The sequence below is a fragment of the Nycticebus coucang genome, chromosome 8 (genome assembly GCF_027406575.1).
Source record: "Nycticebus coucang isolate mNycCou1 chromosome 8, mNycCou1.pri, whole genome shotgun sequence".
Classification (NCBI taxonomy): domain Eukaryota; kingdom Metazoa; phylum Chordata; class Mammalia; order Primates; family Lorisidae; genus Nycticebus; species Nycticebus coucang.
This window is the reverse complement of record NC_069787.1, coordinates 135,535,412-135,554,704: the sequence shown is the minus strand read 5'-3', so window position 1 is coordinate 135,554,704 and position 19,293 is coordinate 135,535,412. Positions and strand designations below refer to the sequence as shown.

Here is a 19,293-nt window from a genome sequence, read left to right as displayed (position 1 = left end):
AATTCTACCTAATGTGCTGTGGTGAGTCATGAACACATTTATATCAAATTACCCTAACTGCATGTTAAAAACAATTAGGAAAAGCACAATGTTTATTTAAACATGCACAGACATGCCAGATTTCTCATCTATTCCATAATTTGTCAACATACAAATTAGGTTTCAAAGAAAGAATGACATAATTAAATGGCACAGCAGTGGCACTGCGGAAGAATCAGATACAAAAAGTACGAGCATCAGAACGCAAACGTATCAGCAAAAAAGAACACGTGACCCCATCTCAGGGTGGGCAAGGGACTTGAAGAGAAACTTCTCTAAAGAAGACAGATGCATGATCTACAAACATGTGAAAAAAGGTTCATCATCCTTAATCATCAGAGAAATGCAAATCAAAACTACTTTGAGGTATCACCTAACCCCAGTTAAGAGTAGCCCACACAACAAAATCTCCAAACCAGAGATGTTGGCGTGGATGTGGAGGAAAGGGCACACTTCTACACTGCTGGTGGGAATGCACACTAATACGTTCCTTCTGGAAGGATGTTTGGAGAATACTTAGAGACCTAAAAATAGACCTGCCATTCGATCCTATAATTCCTTTACTAGATTTATACCCGCAAGACCAAAAATCACAATATAACAAAGACATCTGTACCAGAATGTTTATTGCAGCCCAATTCATAATTGCTAAGTCATGGAAGAAGCCCAAGTGCCCATCGACCCATGAATGGACTAGCAAATTGTGGTATGTGTATACCATGGAATATTAAGCAGCCTTAAAGAAAGACGGAAACTTGGGCGGCGCCTGTGGCTCAGTGAGTAGGGCGCCGGCCCCATATGCCGAGGGTGGCAGGTTCAAACCCAGCCCCGGCCAAACTGCAACAAAAAATAGCTGGGCATTGTGGCGGGCGCCTGTAGTCCTAGCTGCTTGGGAGGCTGAGGCAAGAGAGTCACGTAAGCCCAAGAGTTAGAGGTTGCTGTGAGCCGTGTGACGCCACGGCACTTTACCCAAGGGGAGTATAGTGAGACTCTGTCTCTACAAAAAAAAAGAAAAAAAAAAAGACGGAAACTTTACCTCTTTCATGTTTACATGGACGGAGCTGGAACATATTCTTCTTAGCAAAGTATCTCAGGAGTGGAAGAGAAAGTATCCAATGTACTCAGCTCTACTATGAAGCTAAATTATAGCTTTCACATGAAGGCTATAACCCAACTATAGCACAAGACTATGAGGAAAGGGCCAAGGAAGGGGAAGGGAGGGGGGAGAGTAATGGGTGGGGCCACACCTATGGTGCATCTTAGAATGTGTACTGGCGAAACTTACTAAAGGCATAATACAAATGTCTACATACAATAACTAAGAAAATGCCACGAAGGCTACGTTGAATAGTTTGATGAGAATGTTTCAGATTGTATATGAAACCAGCACGTTGTACCCCTTGATTGCACTAATGTACTCAGCTATGATTTAACAATAAAAATAAATTAATTAATAAAAAAAATATGAGCATCTACTACCTTGCTACAGGGGAATAATTCATTTCTTTGTGCATTTAAACATCAAGATAAAATACATTGTATTATTCATCAAAAAAGAAAAGCAGATCACTTAGTAGCCTCAGAGCCTTAACACATTAAAGATATATTTTTTTAAAGTTTTATTTATTTATTTTTTTTGTAGAGACAGAGTCTCACTGTACCGCCCTCGGGTAGAGTGCAGTGGCATCACACAGCTCACAGCAACCTCTAACTCTTGGGCTTACACGATTCTCCTGCCTCAGCCTCCCGGACTACAGGCGCCCGCCACAACGCCAGGCTACGTTTTTGTTGCAGTTTGGCCGGGGCTGGGTTTGAACCCGCCACCCTTGGCATATGGGGCTGGCGCCCTACTCACTGAGCCACAGGCGCCGCCGCCACACATTAAAGATATTTTATCACCAACCTTCCCTATCATCTACTACTACAAAATAAATAGATGGAAATTTCAGACTTTTTTTTTTTTTGAGACAGAGTCTTACTTTGTCGCCCTGGATAGAGTACCATTGCATCACAGCTCACAGCAACCTCTAACTCCTGGGCTTAAGTGATTCTCTTTTCTCAGCCTCCCAGGTAGCTGGAACTACAGGCGCTGGCCACAATGCCTGGCTCATCAGGCTGGTCTTGAACCTGTGAGCTCAGGCAATCCACCCGCCCCGGCCTTCCAGAGTGCTAGGATTACAGGTGTGAGCCACCATGCCTGGCCCAAAATTTCTGACTTATAATTTCATTCCAGAAATAAATTCCAGAAGTTATTTCTAAGTCATAAAACTCCAAATAATTTCTATAAAAGCAAAATGTAAACAATCTTAAAATAGACAGCAAATAGGTTTATTTAACTAAGTAAAAACTGACCAAGCACACAATCCTAGTACTTTGGGAGGCCAAGAAAGTAAGATGGCTTGAGACCAGGAGTTCCAGACCAGCCTTAGAAACACACCAAGACCTCCACCTCCATAAAACAAAAAAATTAGCGAAGCTTGGTGGTTACTTGGGAGGCTAAAGCAAGAACAGCTCTTGACTGCAGAAGACCACAGTTGCAGTGAGCTCTGAGGACACCACTGCACTCCAGCCCATGCAAAAGATGGAGACCTTGTCTCAAATAGCTAAATAGAAATAAGTAAAAATTAACAAATGTTTTATTGGCTGGGCATAGTCGCTCATGACTATAATAATCCTTGCACTCTTTAGAAGATTGAGCTTAGGAATTCAAGACCAGCCTAAGCAAGAACAAGACCCTGTGTCTATTAAAAATAGAAAATATAGGGCGGCGCCTGTGGCTCAGTCGGTAAGGCGCCAGCCCCATATATCGAGGGTGGCGGGTTCAAACCCGGCCCTGGCTGAACTGCAACCAAAAAAATAGCTGTGCGTTGTGGCGGGCGCCTGTAGTCCCTGCTACTCGGGAGGCTGAGGCAAGAGAATCACTTAAGCCCAGGAGTTGGAGGTTGCTGTGAGCTGTGTGATGCCACGGCACTCTACCGAGGGCCATAAAGTGAGACTCTGTCTCTACCAAAAAAAACAGAAAATATAGCTGAGCGTTGTGGCAGGTTCCTGTAGTCCCATATACTCAGGAGGGTGAGGCAAGAGGATCACTTGAGCCCAAGAGTTTGAGGTTGCTGTGAGCTGTGATGCTGCTGCTGCACTCTACCCAGAGAGACAGAATGAACTGTCTCAAAAAAATAAATAAAATAAACAACAACAATTCAAAAAAAAGAAATGCTTTATGAAAGCTGCTCTCAATTTCTATACCTTGCTACGGTTATTTTGCACACATGACCCTTTGACAATAAAAACATTGTATTTTTGTGAGACAACACTTCCTAGTGCCACAATAAAAAGAGAGCTTGATGTTACTTCAAAAAAAATTTTTCAGTTGCAGTGGTGCCTGTGGCTCAATGGAGTAGGGCGCAGGCCCCATATGCCAGAGTTGGCGGGTTTAAACCCAGCCCCGGCCAAAAACTGCAAAAAAAAATGTTTCTCAGTTGTCACTTTCTAAATATGAAGCAAAGGCGGCGCCTGTGGCTCAAAGGAGTGGGGCAGAGACCCCATATGCTGGAGGTAGCAAGTTCAAACCCAGCCCTGGCCAAAAAAAACTGCAAAAAATAAATAAATAAATAAAGCAATTCTACCCACTCAGCACTATTCATATATAAATATTCCAATTTGTACTTAAAAAAAAAACTTAAAGATCTGTAGACTGAATTTCAACAATAAGCTTTGCTTTCAGGTGACACTCTCATTTTCAGGCACAGCTCCAGATTAATATAACCATCTTTAATTAAAGCCCCATGACATACACTAAGGAAATAAAGAAATCAAGACAATTCCTAAAACACTGGATCTCCAAAATCCCAATAGAGACCAGAACTGAGCCTTTTTAAAATACCCCAAAAACTATCTTTTAAGATAGAATTTTAGCAGTAGTATAAATGATAAAGATTAAATTTAAATTTCTGCATTCATTCACAGGAAAGAACTTGCAGTAAGCTGGCAGATGGAACAGTCTATCTTCCTCATGCATGTTTCCACAAGAAGTAAAATACAGAGCCTGTCAAACGCACATCCCATCACCTGGGTCTGGGGCAACCTTGCCAAGCACGTGGCCACCTTCGAAGCGCGAAGCAGTTCTCTGGCCATGGTCTTGTCACTGTACAGACCATAACGGGTTACATAAGGACATGGACTACAGGCTGCCCAGGACTCTCCCTACAAGAAACAGGACCCCAGGCACAGTACCTGATTCCCTCACTACTCCCTGCTGTTGAGTCTCCGGCTCACGTCATTGTAACCACTAGAATTAATCACACAGATGCAGACAGATGCTCTGAACACCTACTCTAACTCAACAAAGACCCCAGAGTGCAGCCACACTCACCACCTACCACACAAAGCCACCTTGGGTTTGAATTGCTCAAAAATGCTCACAGGGAAAGCATAGGCTCAAGTTTTTATAACACATGTACAACTATTAATTTAAATCTTTTGTGCAAACAAACTCATGGGGCGCTGGTAGGGTCTCATCCCTTCCCAACTTGAAGAAAATGAAACTCATAAAAATCCCTTTTATTGGCTCAGTGCCTGTAGCACAGTGGTTACAGCGCCAGCCACATACACCGAAGTTGGCTCGAACCCGGCCTGGGCCAGCTAATCAATAATGACAACTGGCAACAAAAAACAGCTACGTGTTGTGGCAGGCGCCTGTAGTCCCAGGTACTTGTAAGGCTGAGGCAAGAGAATAGCTTGAGCCCAAGAGTTTGAGGTTGCTGTGAGCTGTGACGCCACAGCACTCTACCCAGGGTGACATAGTAAGACTCTGTCTCAAAAAAAAAAGGGGGCAGCACCTGTGGCTCAAGGAGTAGGGCGCCGGTCCCATATGCCAGAGGTGGTGGGTTCAAACCCAGCCCCGGCCAAAAACCAAAAAAAAAAAAAAAAAAAAAAATCCCTTTTATTTCTGGGACTTTTTAAAATAAAATTTTATATTGGAATTCTGTGTATTCAATTCATTTAAAATTGGTCTAAAACATTATTCCAATTAGTAGTACTATAGTACTAGTTGGGCATTCTACAAATGGCTTATGTACAAACACAACTACTCAGAAATCTCAATGTCATACACATATTTTTCACTGAAATATACATCAAAAATTTTGCTCTGTATAAATCTAAAGCTCTACTTTTCTATCTCATTTCAGCACATACTGCTTTTTAAAAACCATGCCCCTGGATTATTTGGCCTTCAAATACTGTAAATTGGCAGGCACTGCCTGTGGCTCAAAGGAGTGGGGCGCTGGCCCCATATGCAGGTTCAAACCCAGCCCTGGCCAAAAACTGCAAAAAAAAACAAAAAACAACTGTATACTGGCAATATCAAAATGGAGATTAATCTTATCATGAGCAATGTCCTCTATTTTTTTCTATTTCTTTTTTTTTTTTTTTTAACAGTGGCAACCCACTAAATTAATTTCCAGACCATCCTGGCCCTTCTCAAGAGAATTAAAAATGCCCCAAAGACGTCCATCATGTGTAACCAAAGTCACTTTCTGTAAGGTTTAATTCTCCCTCACAGAACCCTGTGATGAGACTGGCTGTATGGATGACAAACTTCAGTTTAAAAAAACACTGCTCTAAGGCCTGGCGCAGTGCCTCACCCCTGTAATCCCAGCACTCTGGGAGGCCAAGGTGGGTGGATTGCTTGAGCTTGGAGTTAGAGACCAGCCTGAGCAAGACCCCGTCTCTACTAAATATAGAAAAACTAGCAGGGCATTGTGATGGGTGCCTGCCTATACTCCCAGCTACTCGGGAGGCTGAGGCAGGAGGATCGCTTGAGCCCAAAGAGTTTGAGGTTGCTGTGAGCAACTCTGTCTCTAAATAAACAAATAAATGCTGCTCTAAAAAATAAAAATATAAAAAAAAACTGCTCTATGGGAACATTATAAAATTGGTCCAGAAGTATTATTCCAGTAACTAGTAGTATATTAACATTTGTGCATTCACAGATGTCTTTTGCACAAACGCATTTACAATTACATATGTAATAAGTAAATTCTAGTGGTGGTTATTGCTCCATGGTGCAATTACAAGGAAACTGTAATTGTGCACTTCAGTATTTAGTGGACTATACCATTTTCATAATCACACACACAAACTCCAAATACGGTCTATAAAAGCCCTAGAATTATTTACCAAAATGGTCTTTAGTAAGTTTCTTAAGCTTTTTTATTCTTTCTCCCTACAAGAAAAAACTTACTTTTAATGCTATTTGAAATCTCAAAATAACTTTAGCATCACAAACAAAAACAAATGCTTTGTTTTAAAACCAAACCTCTCTGAAAACCAGTGGAGATTTCATCTGACTACTGGGACTTTTCACTCATCCACACTTCATTAGACGTCTGCTGCACTGTAGGTCCAGACACTACAGGATGAAACCTGCCCTAGGAGCCTCCATCCAGACTGACATCCATATTTCTGTGACACGTCCCAAGTGTGCAAGTTAGGAAACCAAAATGAGTCTTGAGGCTCGGCGTCCATAGCTCAGTGATTAGGGTGCCAGCCACGTACACAAGGGCTGGTAGATTTGAACCCAGCCTGGGCCTGCTAAACAATCAACAACAACAAAAAATAGCCAGGCATTGTGGTGGGTGCCTCAGGAGGCTGAGGCAGGAGGATTGCTCAAGCCCAAGAGTTTGAGGTTGCTGTGAGCTATGATGCCACAGGAATCTACAGAGGGCGACAAAGCAAGACTCTGTCTCAATAAAAATAAATAAAAAATTAAAATCTTGAACTTTTATCTTTTCTACTCATTCCTCTTAATATGACAAATTACGAGGGCAGCACCTGTGGCTCAGTGGTTAGGGTGCCGGCCCTATATACCGAGGGTGGCGGGTTCAAACCCTGCCCCGGCCAAACTGCAACAAAAAAATAGCTGGGCGTTGTGGTGGGCGCCTGTAGTCCCAGCTACTCAGGAGGCTGAGGCAAGAGAACACCTAAGCCCAGGAGTTGGAGGCTGTGATGGCATACCGAGGGCAATAAAGTGAGACTGTCTCTAAAAAGTAAATAAATAAATAAATAAAAATAAAAAATATGACAGATTACGTATTTAGTGATTGAAGCAAACTACACTTTTTAAAAAGCTATATGCTGAATTATATATTTTTTTGTTTTTAATCCCAGTAGAATAAAATTATGTATGTGGACAAAATACAGGTTCACGCTGTTCCTGAAGTGATTCCCATTATAGTTCTCCTCCTGCACTTGGGTAAGTTGAGATCTGCCTCCATAATCACCTTCCACAACTCTGGTGTCCAGGTCTCCCCACCAGCATGAACAACACAGAAGACTGTCTGGCTGACCACACTGATCCAGGCCCACTTGGAAAAGACAGCAGCTCTTTTTCTTTTAAAGTTTCCAATTTTTTTTTCCCCATTTCTCAAACCAAAACAATAAATTTCTAACTTTACCAAAAGCTTTTAAAAACAATGCTAACAATTCCTTTTTGGTGTGGAGATGGGGTCTTTCAACATTGCCCAGGCTAGCCTTGAACTCCTGGGCTCAAGCAATCCTGCCTCAGCCCCCCAGGTAGCTAGGACTACAGGGCGCCAGTGCTTCTGCCTGGACTTCATTTTTTAAAGGTGAAAATGAATATAGGTTCTATATTTTCTAAACCATAGGGGGCACTATTACCAAAGCCATTCTGAAGATTTCCCTCAAAATTACAGGGATAAGGGAGAGTCCACAAATGCTATTACTAACAGAATGAGCTCCAAGCATTCATCATTCGAATTCCTGACAAAGGCATGGTAAGAAATGGGGAAGCTAGGGCGGCGCCTGTGGCTCAAGGAGTAGGGCGCCGGTCCCATATGCCGGAGGTGGCGGGTTCAAACCCAGCCCCGGCCAAAAACCACAAAAAAAAAAAAAAAAGAAATGGGGAAGCTGCCGGAAACACACTGAAAACCTTGATGCGACCTCACGCCAGTACCCACAACAGGCACTGTGCCTTCTGGACTGCAAGTTTAAGGCAATAAAATCACTCAGAAAATGTCTCTATTTCTACAACAAACCTGTCGCACTTTCTTCTTCTGTACTTCACTTCAGCAAGTAAACTCATGGAGACAGTTATTAATTTTAGAAAGTTATACAGGACGGCGCCTGTGGCTCAAGGAGTAGGGCACCGGTCCCATATGCCGGAGGTGGCGGGTTCAAACCCAGCCCCGGCCAAAAATCACAAAAAAAAAAAAAAAAAGAAAGTTATACAAAAAAAATTCATACCGATCACTTCTATGAGCACAAACACTTCATTTGACTCTGATTTTATTCCCACTTCACAAAACACAAACTATGCCACTGCGATGAGAACACTGCCACTGGAACGTCTCCTGTCCCAGAGCTAACGGCCGCTGCTCCTCAGTTCACTGAGCCGGGCTGAGCAGCACACTTCCTCAACACCAGTTCAGTGTCTTGCAGGAGGGCACAGGTTTCTGTGCTGTTACTATTCCAGTGACCTCTGCAGAAATGAAGAAGTGGAAACAAAACACAGAAAACCCTGACGGTGACACAGTTAACATGCTTTCAGGGGAAAAGCTTCTAAAAGTTGGTATCTTTAGGTCATCTATTTGTACCACAGATAATCTATGGAGTTTTTCCCCCCCCCCATGAGTAAAAAGTGTATTATTTTACTCACCCTAGAACAGTCCAGTCAGAGTATCAGAAATCCAAATGTTAATATGTACACCAGTACTTATCGGGGCACATGTTATCTCAACTTAAGAGCACAGATTGTCAGCCACAAGCTGTAGCAGTGAAGAGCCACCTGTAATTATCTCATCAATGCGCTATAAGGGCCTCTCCTGATGTGCCTGAAAGTAATCTAGGTAAATATCAGCCTTCAAATTATATTTACAAATGGTTAATTTGCTTAACAACCTTTTTCCCAAAGAAACACAGTATTCGATAAAATCAAAATTAGATCAAATTTATTTTATTTTACTTTATTTTTAATTTAAGTAAGTTTGATCTAATTCTGGTTTTGTCAAATAGCCACTGAAAATATGAAAAAGAATCAGGAATATGATATGCTTACAACTATTTGTATACTATTAAATACAATAACCATTTTCCCAATAAAAAGCTCACATCAGATAGTCTGATAGCACCATTCTGCACAGTAACCTCGGCAGATCTAAAATCAAGTTTATTTCTTGTGGTGACCTTAGTAAAAAAAGAATTCAAAATATGCCTTTAAGTTTCTACAAAGAATAAATTCACTTCTTCACTTAGACCTCTAACTTCATACAACTTATTATTTCTCTCATCTAAATATAGGTCCTAACCACGAAAATCCAATGTTCAAATGTACCTATCAGCTACCCAAAAAAACACATTGATCAATAGTAAGATGTAGTTCGATCCTTTGCAAATAAGCAGGTTGTTGATCAATAGTAATATATCCTTTTATCCTTTAAAATGATTCAGTTGCTACATTTCAAACACCTATCTGTTGAATTTCAGGTTTTTTTAATCAAAAAGCAATACTTTATACAAACTATATAATCGTCAAATTTATTAATATCCAAACTAAACATAAGGTCCCTCATATAACAAGTTAATATATTGTGTTTAGTGCAGCCTCTAAAAGAAAAAAAAAAAGCATAGTTTGGCTTTTTAAAATGAGCTCCCTCAGAGACTTGGCTTGTCTGACCACCCACTCGCTGACTCAGAGAAGATGAAAAAGGCCCCGTCCAGCGCTGCCTCCTCATCCCCTTCTCAGTTAAATACCTTAGTCTACACACACAGGCTGAAGCAGAGTTTAGAAACCATCACCCATCCCTCATCAGATGGGATTCAAGTTGCAGATTTTTTTGGACTTAGGAATTTTTGTATTCTATACCAGTTGAATATCCCAAACCCCAAAACTGAAAATCTGAAATGCTCTGAAGAGCATCTCCTTAACACACCACTTCAGCACTCAGAAAAGTTTCAGATTTTAGAGCATTTCATATTTTGCATTTGGGATGTTCAACCTGTACTAAAATAAACCAATAAGAGAAGTTGATATTTCTCAAAATTAGCGTATACCACACTTAGTAAAAATTACTAGACTTCAGGATTGGTGCTTATAGCTCAGCTGCTAGGGTGCCTGCCACATACACCGGGTGTTGGTAGTTTGGAACCCCGCCCAGGCCTGCCAAACAATGACAACTACAACAAAAAAATAGCCGGGTGTTGTGGCGGGTGCCTATAGTCCCAGATACTTGGGAGGCTAAGACAAGAGAATCGCTAAAGGGGCGGTGCCTGTAGCTCAGTCAGTAAGGTGCCAGTCCCATATACCGAGGGTGGCAGGTTCAAACCCAGCCCCGGCCAAACTGCAAAAACAACAACAAATAGCCGGGTGTTATGGTGGGCGCCTGTAGTCCCAGCTACTCGGGAGGCTGAGGCAAGAGAATCGCTTAAGCCTAGGAGTTGAAGTTGCTGTGAGCTGTGTGATGCCATGCACTCTACTGAGGGCCATAAAGCCAGACTGTCTCTACAAAAAAAAAAGAGAGAGAGAGAGAATCACTTAAGCCAAAGAGTTTGAGGTTGCTGTGAGCTGTGATGCCACGCCACACCACTCTATGAAGGGGACATAGTAACACTCTGTCTCAAAAAAAAAAAAAAAAAAAAAAAATACTAGGGCGGCGCCTGTGACTCAGTCGGTAAGGCGCCGGCCCCATATACTGAGGGTGGCGGGTTCAAACCCGGCCCCAGCTGAACTGCAAACCAAAAAATAGCTGGACGTTGTGGCGGGCGCCTGTAGTCCCAGCTACTCGGGAGCCTGAGGCAAGAGAATCGCTTCAGCCCAGGAGTTGGAGGTTGCTGTGAGCTGTGTGTGATGCCATGGCACTCTACCGAGGGCCATAAAGTGAGACTCTGTCTCTACAAAAAAAAAAAATACTAGACTTCAGGTCAGAAGGCCTGCATTCAACTCCTGATTCTACCAGGTGCTAGTTAGATAACCAGAAGTATCCAAGCCCCCTGAGAGGGTAGCACCATTCTAAGTCACCCTCCTCAGACACCTTCAGAAAGAACTGTAGCGCACCATGTTTTGAAGAGTAAAATTTTTAAATGTGCGGTGGCAAATATAATACAACCCATTCAAGTATGTATTAAACGTGGACAAAAAAAAAAAAACGTTAAAAGTTGATAAAAATTTTCTTATACTCTAAAATTTCCTTAATTCATGTAAAATTAGAAGCAATGCCAAAATATACCACAAACTGTAAAGCAGATACTGCAAATACATAACAAAAAGAGAAAAAACTCAGAGCTTCCCAAAATAAAAAATGTTTTCAAAATTAACAAATTCTCTATATCCCAGATGAAGAATGGTTTCAGGCCTGGCACAGAGACTCACACTTGGAATCCCAGCACCCTGGGAGACCTAGACTAGTGGATCATCTGAGCAAGGTAAGACCCCGTACCTACTGAAGATAGAAAACCTAGCGGAATGTTGTGGTGGACACCTGTGGTCCCAGCTACTCAGGAGGGTGAGGCAGGAGAATCCCTTGAGCCCAGGAGTCTGAGGATGCTATGAGCTATGACGCCAAGGCACCCTACCCAGGGCGACAGAGTGAGACTCTGACTCAAAAAAAAAAAAAAAAAGTTTCGATTTCAACCAAACCTTATTCAGTTTCAGTTAATTCAACCATTATCTTTTTTTAACCTTTATCATGGTTCTCAGACTTTTCTCACATGAACAGAGCAGGAATATTCAGCAAAGCAGTTTACCTCAAAAATGCTTATGTCAGAGTAACGTAGATTGGAGCAATAGTATTTGGCAACCACTTACAGCCACGCAAGAGCTGAGCCCCTAATGAGCTTGGGGGCATTACACCATAATATCAGAGGAGACAGGGTCCATTTGGAGAATACAGATGACCTCTGAACGTAAAGCTCATAGGGTAAGTGCAGTGGTGAGCACCTCAAGTCAATCCTCATTTAACATCAGCCACTACTGTGCTGCAGAACACAAGCTTATCTCGCCCCCAGCAGCAAGGATTCTCCAAGTGTGGAAGCATGGAGCAGCCAACTGCTTTAAATGAGAATCTAATTATCTCCACTGGGCTTCAAAGGCAAACCATTGTCTTCAAACTACACTGTTAACTAAATCTTCCTCAAAACCTTGATAAAGTACCATAATAAAGCACAGGATACCAAATCTTAGTGGAAGCTCCAACTTTGCTGTGAATAACTGTCCATCACTTAATATGCATCATTGGTTTCTTCCAGAAAAAATAAAGGGCAGAGATATTTCAAGAAATCAAAACTAAGTGGGAAAATTAAAACTTCCTAAATGAAACATAACCAACCTCTGCTTTTAAGAATTACATAAAATTATACATCTAAAACTGTTCAAAAGCAAAGCTTGCCACATTTTAAAGAGTGTTAGTAGTATTAGCTATGTTATACATCAACTTTAATCAAGTACAAAAACATGTAAAATAACCACAGCAATAAGCTGAGCATTTAATAACCCAAATCTCGTTCACCAGCTAGGGCAAAGTCTTCAAGTGAAGGTATTAGTTTAGCTTGCCATACAAGGCAGTGGGGAATATGTTTAGGATATCTTTGCTAAGTCTTTATATTAATTTTCATTAGTCTAAAATAAACTTTTTATTCTCGCTCTAGTCACAATTTTTAAAAATTATTCCTTTCTTTTAAAAAAAATCTTGCTGGGGGCGGCGCCTGTGGCTCAAGGAGTAGGGTGCCGGTCCCACATGCCGGAGGTGGCAGGTTCAAACCTAGCCCCGGCCAAAAACCAAAAAAAAAAAAAAAATCTTGCTGGCTTGGTACCTGTAGCTCAAGCAGCTAAGGTGCCAGCCACATACACCAGAGCTGGCCGATTCGAATCCAGCCCCAGGCTTGAAAAACAACAATGACAACTACAACCAAAAAATAGCTGGGCGTTGTGGCAGGCACCTGTAGTCCCAGCTACTTGGGAGGCTGAGGCAAGAAATCACTTAAACCCAGGAGTTGGGGGTTACTGTGAGCTGTGATGCCACAGCACTCTACCCAGGGCGACAGCTTGAGGCTCTGTCTCAAAAATCAAAATAATCTGGCTTACTATTACTAGAATCACAAATTCTTCAGATAAATGCCTTTTCCACTTGTTTCAAACTCTGATCAAGCGTGAACCTCCAAGCACAGAGAACACACCGACATCACGGGTGTGCCTTAGACAAGTGCTCTCTGGAGCCCATCACAAGAATTGTTTTGACTGGACCTTGTAACACATGTAGATGGAGACAATACCAAAGTGCAAACTACCCTGAGTCACAGGAAAACAGCAGATTTAGTCATCAGGAAGCAGACAGAGGACTGACCTGAGAGGGCAGGCCCGTTCCTCCACTCCCCGGCTCCATCATGTGGGGAAAGCCACTTGATCCCTCCCGGCCGCCTCCTCTATCTGTAAAATGGGAGAGTCGCCCTACTGCTCTCACAAGCTTGTTTGGAAGGTCAAATGAGCAAGCACACAGGAAAGCACTTTACAGCCTGAACAGCAACATCAACATATTGATCAGTATTTGTTATGAGTAGTAAGTTTCTTAACACAGGTTAAGTTACACCTGAAATACAGACTTTTGATGTCAAAGTAAATCACCACCATTGCTCAAACTTGCTGTTTAAAAGAACAAACTTGCCTTGGATTGATTTCTCTTCCCATTTCTCAGGCTAAATTTCTCCTTCATTTCTTCCAAAATTATCTTTAGTTTCTTTTCTTCAGGTGTCCCTAAGTATTTTTGGTTCACGTGAAGATAACAATGCCATTTGGCCGATTCAAAGCCCCAGTGGCAAGTTCTCTTGTCAGGTGACCTGTGGGAATGCATCACGAAGGTCTGAGGCGCGAACATCCCGCAGCACTCCAGACACTGGATACACGGAGCGTCAGGCTGAACATAAAACTGGGGTGCAAACAGACCCTGACATTTGCCCAGACACTCATGCTCCACTTCAAAGGCACTGCCAGTTTCCTTTAACTGGGCCAAAGAGTTTTTAGCAGGAAGTATGCTACCATTTTGAGGAAAAGTTCTCGGCCGCAACAAAGCGTTACATAATCTCTGTGCATCAGTTAAGGTGATCAGCCCACAGGATGGGGCGGTGAACGGGAGGATTCCCAGAACCTTCAAGATGTGGAGCTGGTCTGAAGTACACCTTGAGCAGTATATGTACAACTCATCACACACGGTATTTATTTGCTGGAGTGTAAATTCTCGGAGAACAGAGTTTAAGACTTGGGGCAAACAGAGTCTCTTTTCTCCTCCAACTTGGAAACAAGAAATAGACTCCCCTTCCAGCACGGTCTGGGTGAGCTCTGTGGAACTGTCGGGAGGGATGAGCAGAGGGCCAGGGAGAACCTGAGGGGAGGGCAGAGGCAGGAACACAGTGGGTGACATGCTTTCTTGGGAACAGCGGGCAGAGAATGCCGCTGGTCCACCCAGGGAGCTCTGACTGCTCAGGTGGAACTGTGCCAATGTATGCTTCAAACTGGGATTCAGACTGAAAGGCTCGGGCACAGACACACAGGCACGCCTGCCATGCTCCCCGGCAGGCTCCCTGGGACCCTGTGCACAGTCATCCAAGCGCTCCTCCTTAACCACCGGCACCTTGGTGATCACTCTTCCATTTGCACTAATGTCTGTCATCATTTTCTTTGCTGGAGGGCTGCCATCATCTCCCATCCCATTCAGTTTTTTATTTGAGCCTTGAACCAAGGAGAAATTAGTCTGTAGGTTTTCCATTGCTATGCTATTCTGTTAATTATTTAAGCCTGAGATTTGCATATTTATTTAGTTGCTTATTTAAAGAGAAAAAAGCTACGTATACAAAATGCTTGTAACTTTCACAGAAAAATCTAAATTTCCAGAGAAAGAGCTCCTCAAATTCCTCAGCGGAATTCACAACTTTGTTTTGGTTCTGTTTATAATCTAGTACAATTTCACTACAAATGCTGTAAAATTTCTTCTTTTGCCTTTGATAATAAATATAATTTTAAGCAGCACACCTCTGAGGAAACCTTTGTTTTCTTGAATTGCTTCAGCTATGAGTATTGAAATAGTTACCAATTCCTCAATTCAAGATGTTCAGGTGCAATGCAATGATTTGGTTGATATAAGCAAAATAGGTGGAAAGTTTATGTATTACTTGTGTCATACAATCCAGACTCAAACACAAGTCAGAATGATGCAACCAAATTTAATTTCTGCCACCAAGGCCACCAAAATCAGGGGCTCGGGGAATGTCTCCCGTAAAAAACGCTGATCTGTGCTGGAAAACTGCAGACTGCTGTAAATCCTCACAGCCTCTGACTCCTCTTGAACGTCTACAATCGACACCAATAACTTAACAAAAAACTGCCCAGTTATCTTCAAGGATTATAGTTTATTCTTCTTTTAATTAATCTGGAAAAAGAAAAGGGGGAGGAGGGAGAGTTACATTTGAATTTGCTCTAGAGGCCAAAGGGTCAGTTTGAAACCAGTTTCTTAATCCTAAACTGAGTTCACTTTACCAAAGGTGACACTTGAGTGATTTCTGTAAATCTAACACCAGTTTCCTAGAACCTTCATTTACACAGAAAAGCAACTGAAAGTGGGTAAAGGGAGCAAGCTCCCACAAAACAGGCAGTACTCCAGTTCAGAACGTGAAGACCCTTAAACAGATCATTTCACCCCAAACTCAGTACCAGAGGCTTTCTCAGTTATGCCATTTGAAGTAAAAAGTAACCCATTACTTTGTTCCCCAATTTAAAAAAAAAAAAACCACCAGTTTATCGAGAAAAAAAAATTTGAGATAAGGAGTTAACATACCCACCATATGTAACTTACAATTTTAAATGTATTAATTCCTCTAGTCAGTGTATGCTATTTTTCTGCAATGACTATAGGCAAAAATTAACTTTCCCTTTAATAGGTTAGCAACTGTGCTTAATGGAAGCCACAAGCCAGAGTCTACGTCTGGGAACCTCCATCCATGAACAAGACTGATCCGGGACAAAAGCACCAGGCAGCCAAATCTCACAAAGAATGCAAATGGAGGCAGAGAGAAGACTTCTTCCACTTCCTTCTTGAGAAAAAAACCCAAAGGGAAGCCAATAAATACAAATTTTTGCTTTCCAACTTCCTAGCAATTTACCTTGAAACAGACCCGAAGGGCCTAAGACCGAGGCCACTAGCCCCGAACCGACTCTGGCCACCACGGGACACCTCGGCCAACGCAGCCACGGGAACGGCAGGAGGCACCACGAAGCGGGGAGCCCTAGCACCCTAAACTTCTCCGCCCACGAAAGCCACCCCCATACCCAGCCACAGAGGAGGTGCACGCGGGGGAGTCGGGAGATGCAAGGGGCGGAGGGACGCGCAGGGCAGCCCAGCCCCCACCCTCCGCTCGGGGTCACCCCGAGTGCCCTCCCGACGCCGCCCACTGCGGGGCTGCGGGCAGGGCCGTGGAAATCCCCCGCTCGCCCGCACCCCGGGAAGTTCTCGGGTGTTACCACAGCGCCACTACCGCTGACCCCCACCCCCTAAGCCCCGGGCCAGAACCAAGAGGGATCGCGGGAGAACCGGGCGCGGAGCCCGAATCCCGCGCCGGAGCTGCCCCGCCAAGCCAAGCCCCGGGCATCCCCGCTGGGCGCTGGGGCGGGGGAGGGGCAGCGGCGCCCTCCGGGTGTCCTGGGTCCCCGCGGCTCCGGTCAAGTGCAGCGCCCTTGCCCGGCCCGCGGCGCCAGGGTCCGCCGCGGGACACGCGCCCGCGCCCCTCTCTGGCCCCGACCCCACCCGGGACGCGCGCACTCGGACCCCCGGCTCGGGCCTCGGCGCCCGGGAAGCCGGAGCTTTGTTAACTCTCCGCCGCCCCCGTCGCCGCCGTCTGGCCCCCAGAGAACACACGCCCCGCGCCCCCAGCCACCCCCGCCGCGTCCCCCGCTCGCCCTGCCGCACCTGCACCCGCCGCCGCCGCTCGCCCGCCGCCTTCGGCTGTGCCGGCGCCGCTCCGAACCCACACATCGCTACACACGGCCTGACGTCACCGAGCCCCGGCCCGCCCACGTCACTGCGGAGACACTCGGCTTCCCGCAGACGCCGCCGCCGTCTCCGGCCGCACGGGGGGGCGGGGACGTGGGGGCAGGGGGCCGGGGCGGGGTGGCGGAGGGGGAAGGGGACGGAGCCAGTTGCGGGCCCGCCGGCGTTTCTGTCGCGCTCTGGTCCTTGGGGCGCGCGCCGCCGGCCTGCTGGGTCCCCCAGGCCCCCGCGCCGCGTCTCGCGCGCCCCTCCCCCAGGCGCGCGCCCGGCCCAGCCGTCTGGGCTGCCGGCGCGGCGCTGTCTGCGGTGCACCCGGCGGCGCAGACAGGATGTTCCCACCCGCCCCGCCCCCGCCGCCTCCCGCCTTCCTTCCTCCAGCCGCCGGCTGGCTGTCTGGGCCGCCCCGCCCCCCGCCGCTCGGTGGTGACCGCCAGACCCCGAGCCCCAGCTGCTCGGCCGCGCGCAGCGAGTGGGGGCGGGGCGGGGCGGCCGCACGGTGCACTGCGGGCGACCCCGGCGGGCGGGGAGGGGCGGGGCCGACGCGCGAGGTCAGGCGCGGGCGACCCTCCCCCCAGGACGCAGCTGGGCCGCCCCGCCCCGGAGGCAGCCGGGCTGCGGCGGCCCCGAGGGGCCCCAGGTGCTGACCGCCCACCCAGGCCGCGGAGCAGACGCTGCTGCCCCCAACCCTCGCGGGCCTCCTGGGCTGCCCTCCTTCCCCCGCGGGGCCTCCCCGGCGCTCCCCTAGGGCCCCTAGGGCCTCCCCCCGGACTGCCCCCGCCCCCGCCAGCTGCCGGCCGCCCTGCCCGCCCGCGGCCTCCGCCCAAGCTCAGTCCTGGGCTGACCGGCCTCTGCCATCAGGCCGACGGAGGGTGGCCCGAGTTCCGGCCACATCGAGAGCGCGTTCCCGTGGCTGCCCCCGCCCTGCCGCCTCCTGCCCTCCAGACTGCTCTCTGCTCCTAAAGGGACCTATAAACTACGCGTTCTTGAAGTGTCTAGCCAGGGCTCCTAATTTTCTTAATCTTTTATTAATTGTTGTGTACAGGGGTGAGGCAAGGCGGCAACGATGTGCCTTAGCTCTCTGGCCTGGCCCTCTGGGCGCGGGGCCCCGGCGCGCCTGGACCCGCGGGAAGGTCCCTCCTCCCCTCTCACCCCACCGGCCGGCCGGGAACGGAAACGGCCCGCCATCAGCCGAGCACAGAATCCTGGAGACTCGAGTTTTGCCATTTGTGGCCCAGCTTCCCCCAGTTTTACTGCTTTGGGTTTCTTGTAGGGGGTCCACATTTGGGGTGGGCCAATGTTACAATGTCACATTTGTGAGTGGCCAATCCACTCACGCCGCTGTGGATGTACCTTCCCCTCTCCCGCACAGCAGGCCTACCGAGGCCCCCGCGCCCCCACCCGCCTGAGCCCGGTCTCGGGGCGCCCAGGCCGCGCCCCTCCCCCACCCTTCGCCTTCCTCCCGGACGGCTCCTCCCTGAGCATGCATAATTCCGCAGCACCCCATCTGTTATTGCCATGGCGACAGGAGCTCGAGGAGATAACGATGTTCCGTGCAGCCCGGTGGGGGCAGAGCGCATCTGCTGGGGGGTGGGGGGCCGTGCTGCGAGCGCGCTCGGCCGGCCCAGAGCTCACGCGGAGGACCGGGTAGTCCTGAGACTTGGCACCGCCTCAGCTCTCGGACCTGGCTCTAGTGCCCAGCGAGAAGAAATTTTTAGAAACCAATGTGACTCCTAACACTCTGGGAGGCCCTGAGGGGTGGATTGCCTGAGCTCAGGAGTTCAAGAGCAGCCTGAGCAAGAGCGAGACGCCCATCCGGGCGTTGTGGGGGGCGCCTGGAGTCCCAGCTACTGGGGAGGCTCGGGGAGGATGGCACGAGCCCTAGGGGTTGCTGTGAGCTGTGAAACCACGGTACTCTACCCCTGGTAACAGAGTGGGATACTGTCTCCAAAAAAAGAAAGAAACCAAGATGACTGAGTTAAGAAGGGATTCAGAAACTGCGATTAATAAGAATGTTTAATATTTAATCAGCTACAAGAGTAATTACTTGCATGTCCGAAGGCCTGTGGGACGAAATGAATGGGGCTGTAAATACTGGAGAAACCGGACCGCTGTCCTCCTCCCTGTTCTTTTTGATTTGCTGTCGTCAGGAATCTGTTTCTGAGGGAAGGATCTTTCCTGACTAATTTTATGTTCAGTGGTCTGAGAAATA

General features: G+C 46.5%; 1 protein-coding gene across 1 annotated transcript in view; it reads right to left on the bottom strand.

Moving 5' to 3' along the window:
* SKIL (SKI like proto-oncogene) overlaps window positions 1-17,395 on the bottom strand; it is a 35,343-nt gene extending 17,948 nt beyond the window's left edge. The window contains exon 1 of the mRNA XM_053600042.1: window positions 17,004-17,395. Within this exon, the coding sequence (XP_053456017.1) occupies window positions 17,004-17,069 (66 nt within the window). The 5' untranslated portion in view covers window positions 17,070-17,395. The remainder of the gene's footprint in view (window positions 1-17,003) is intronic.
* Window positions 17,396-19,293: the final 1,898 nt, after the last annotated feature.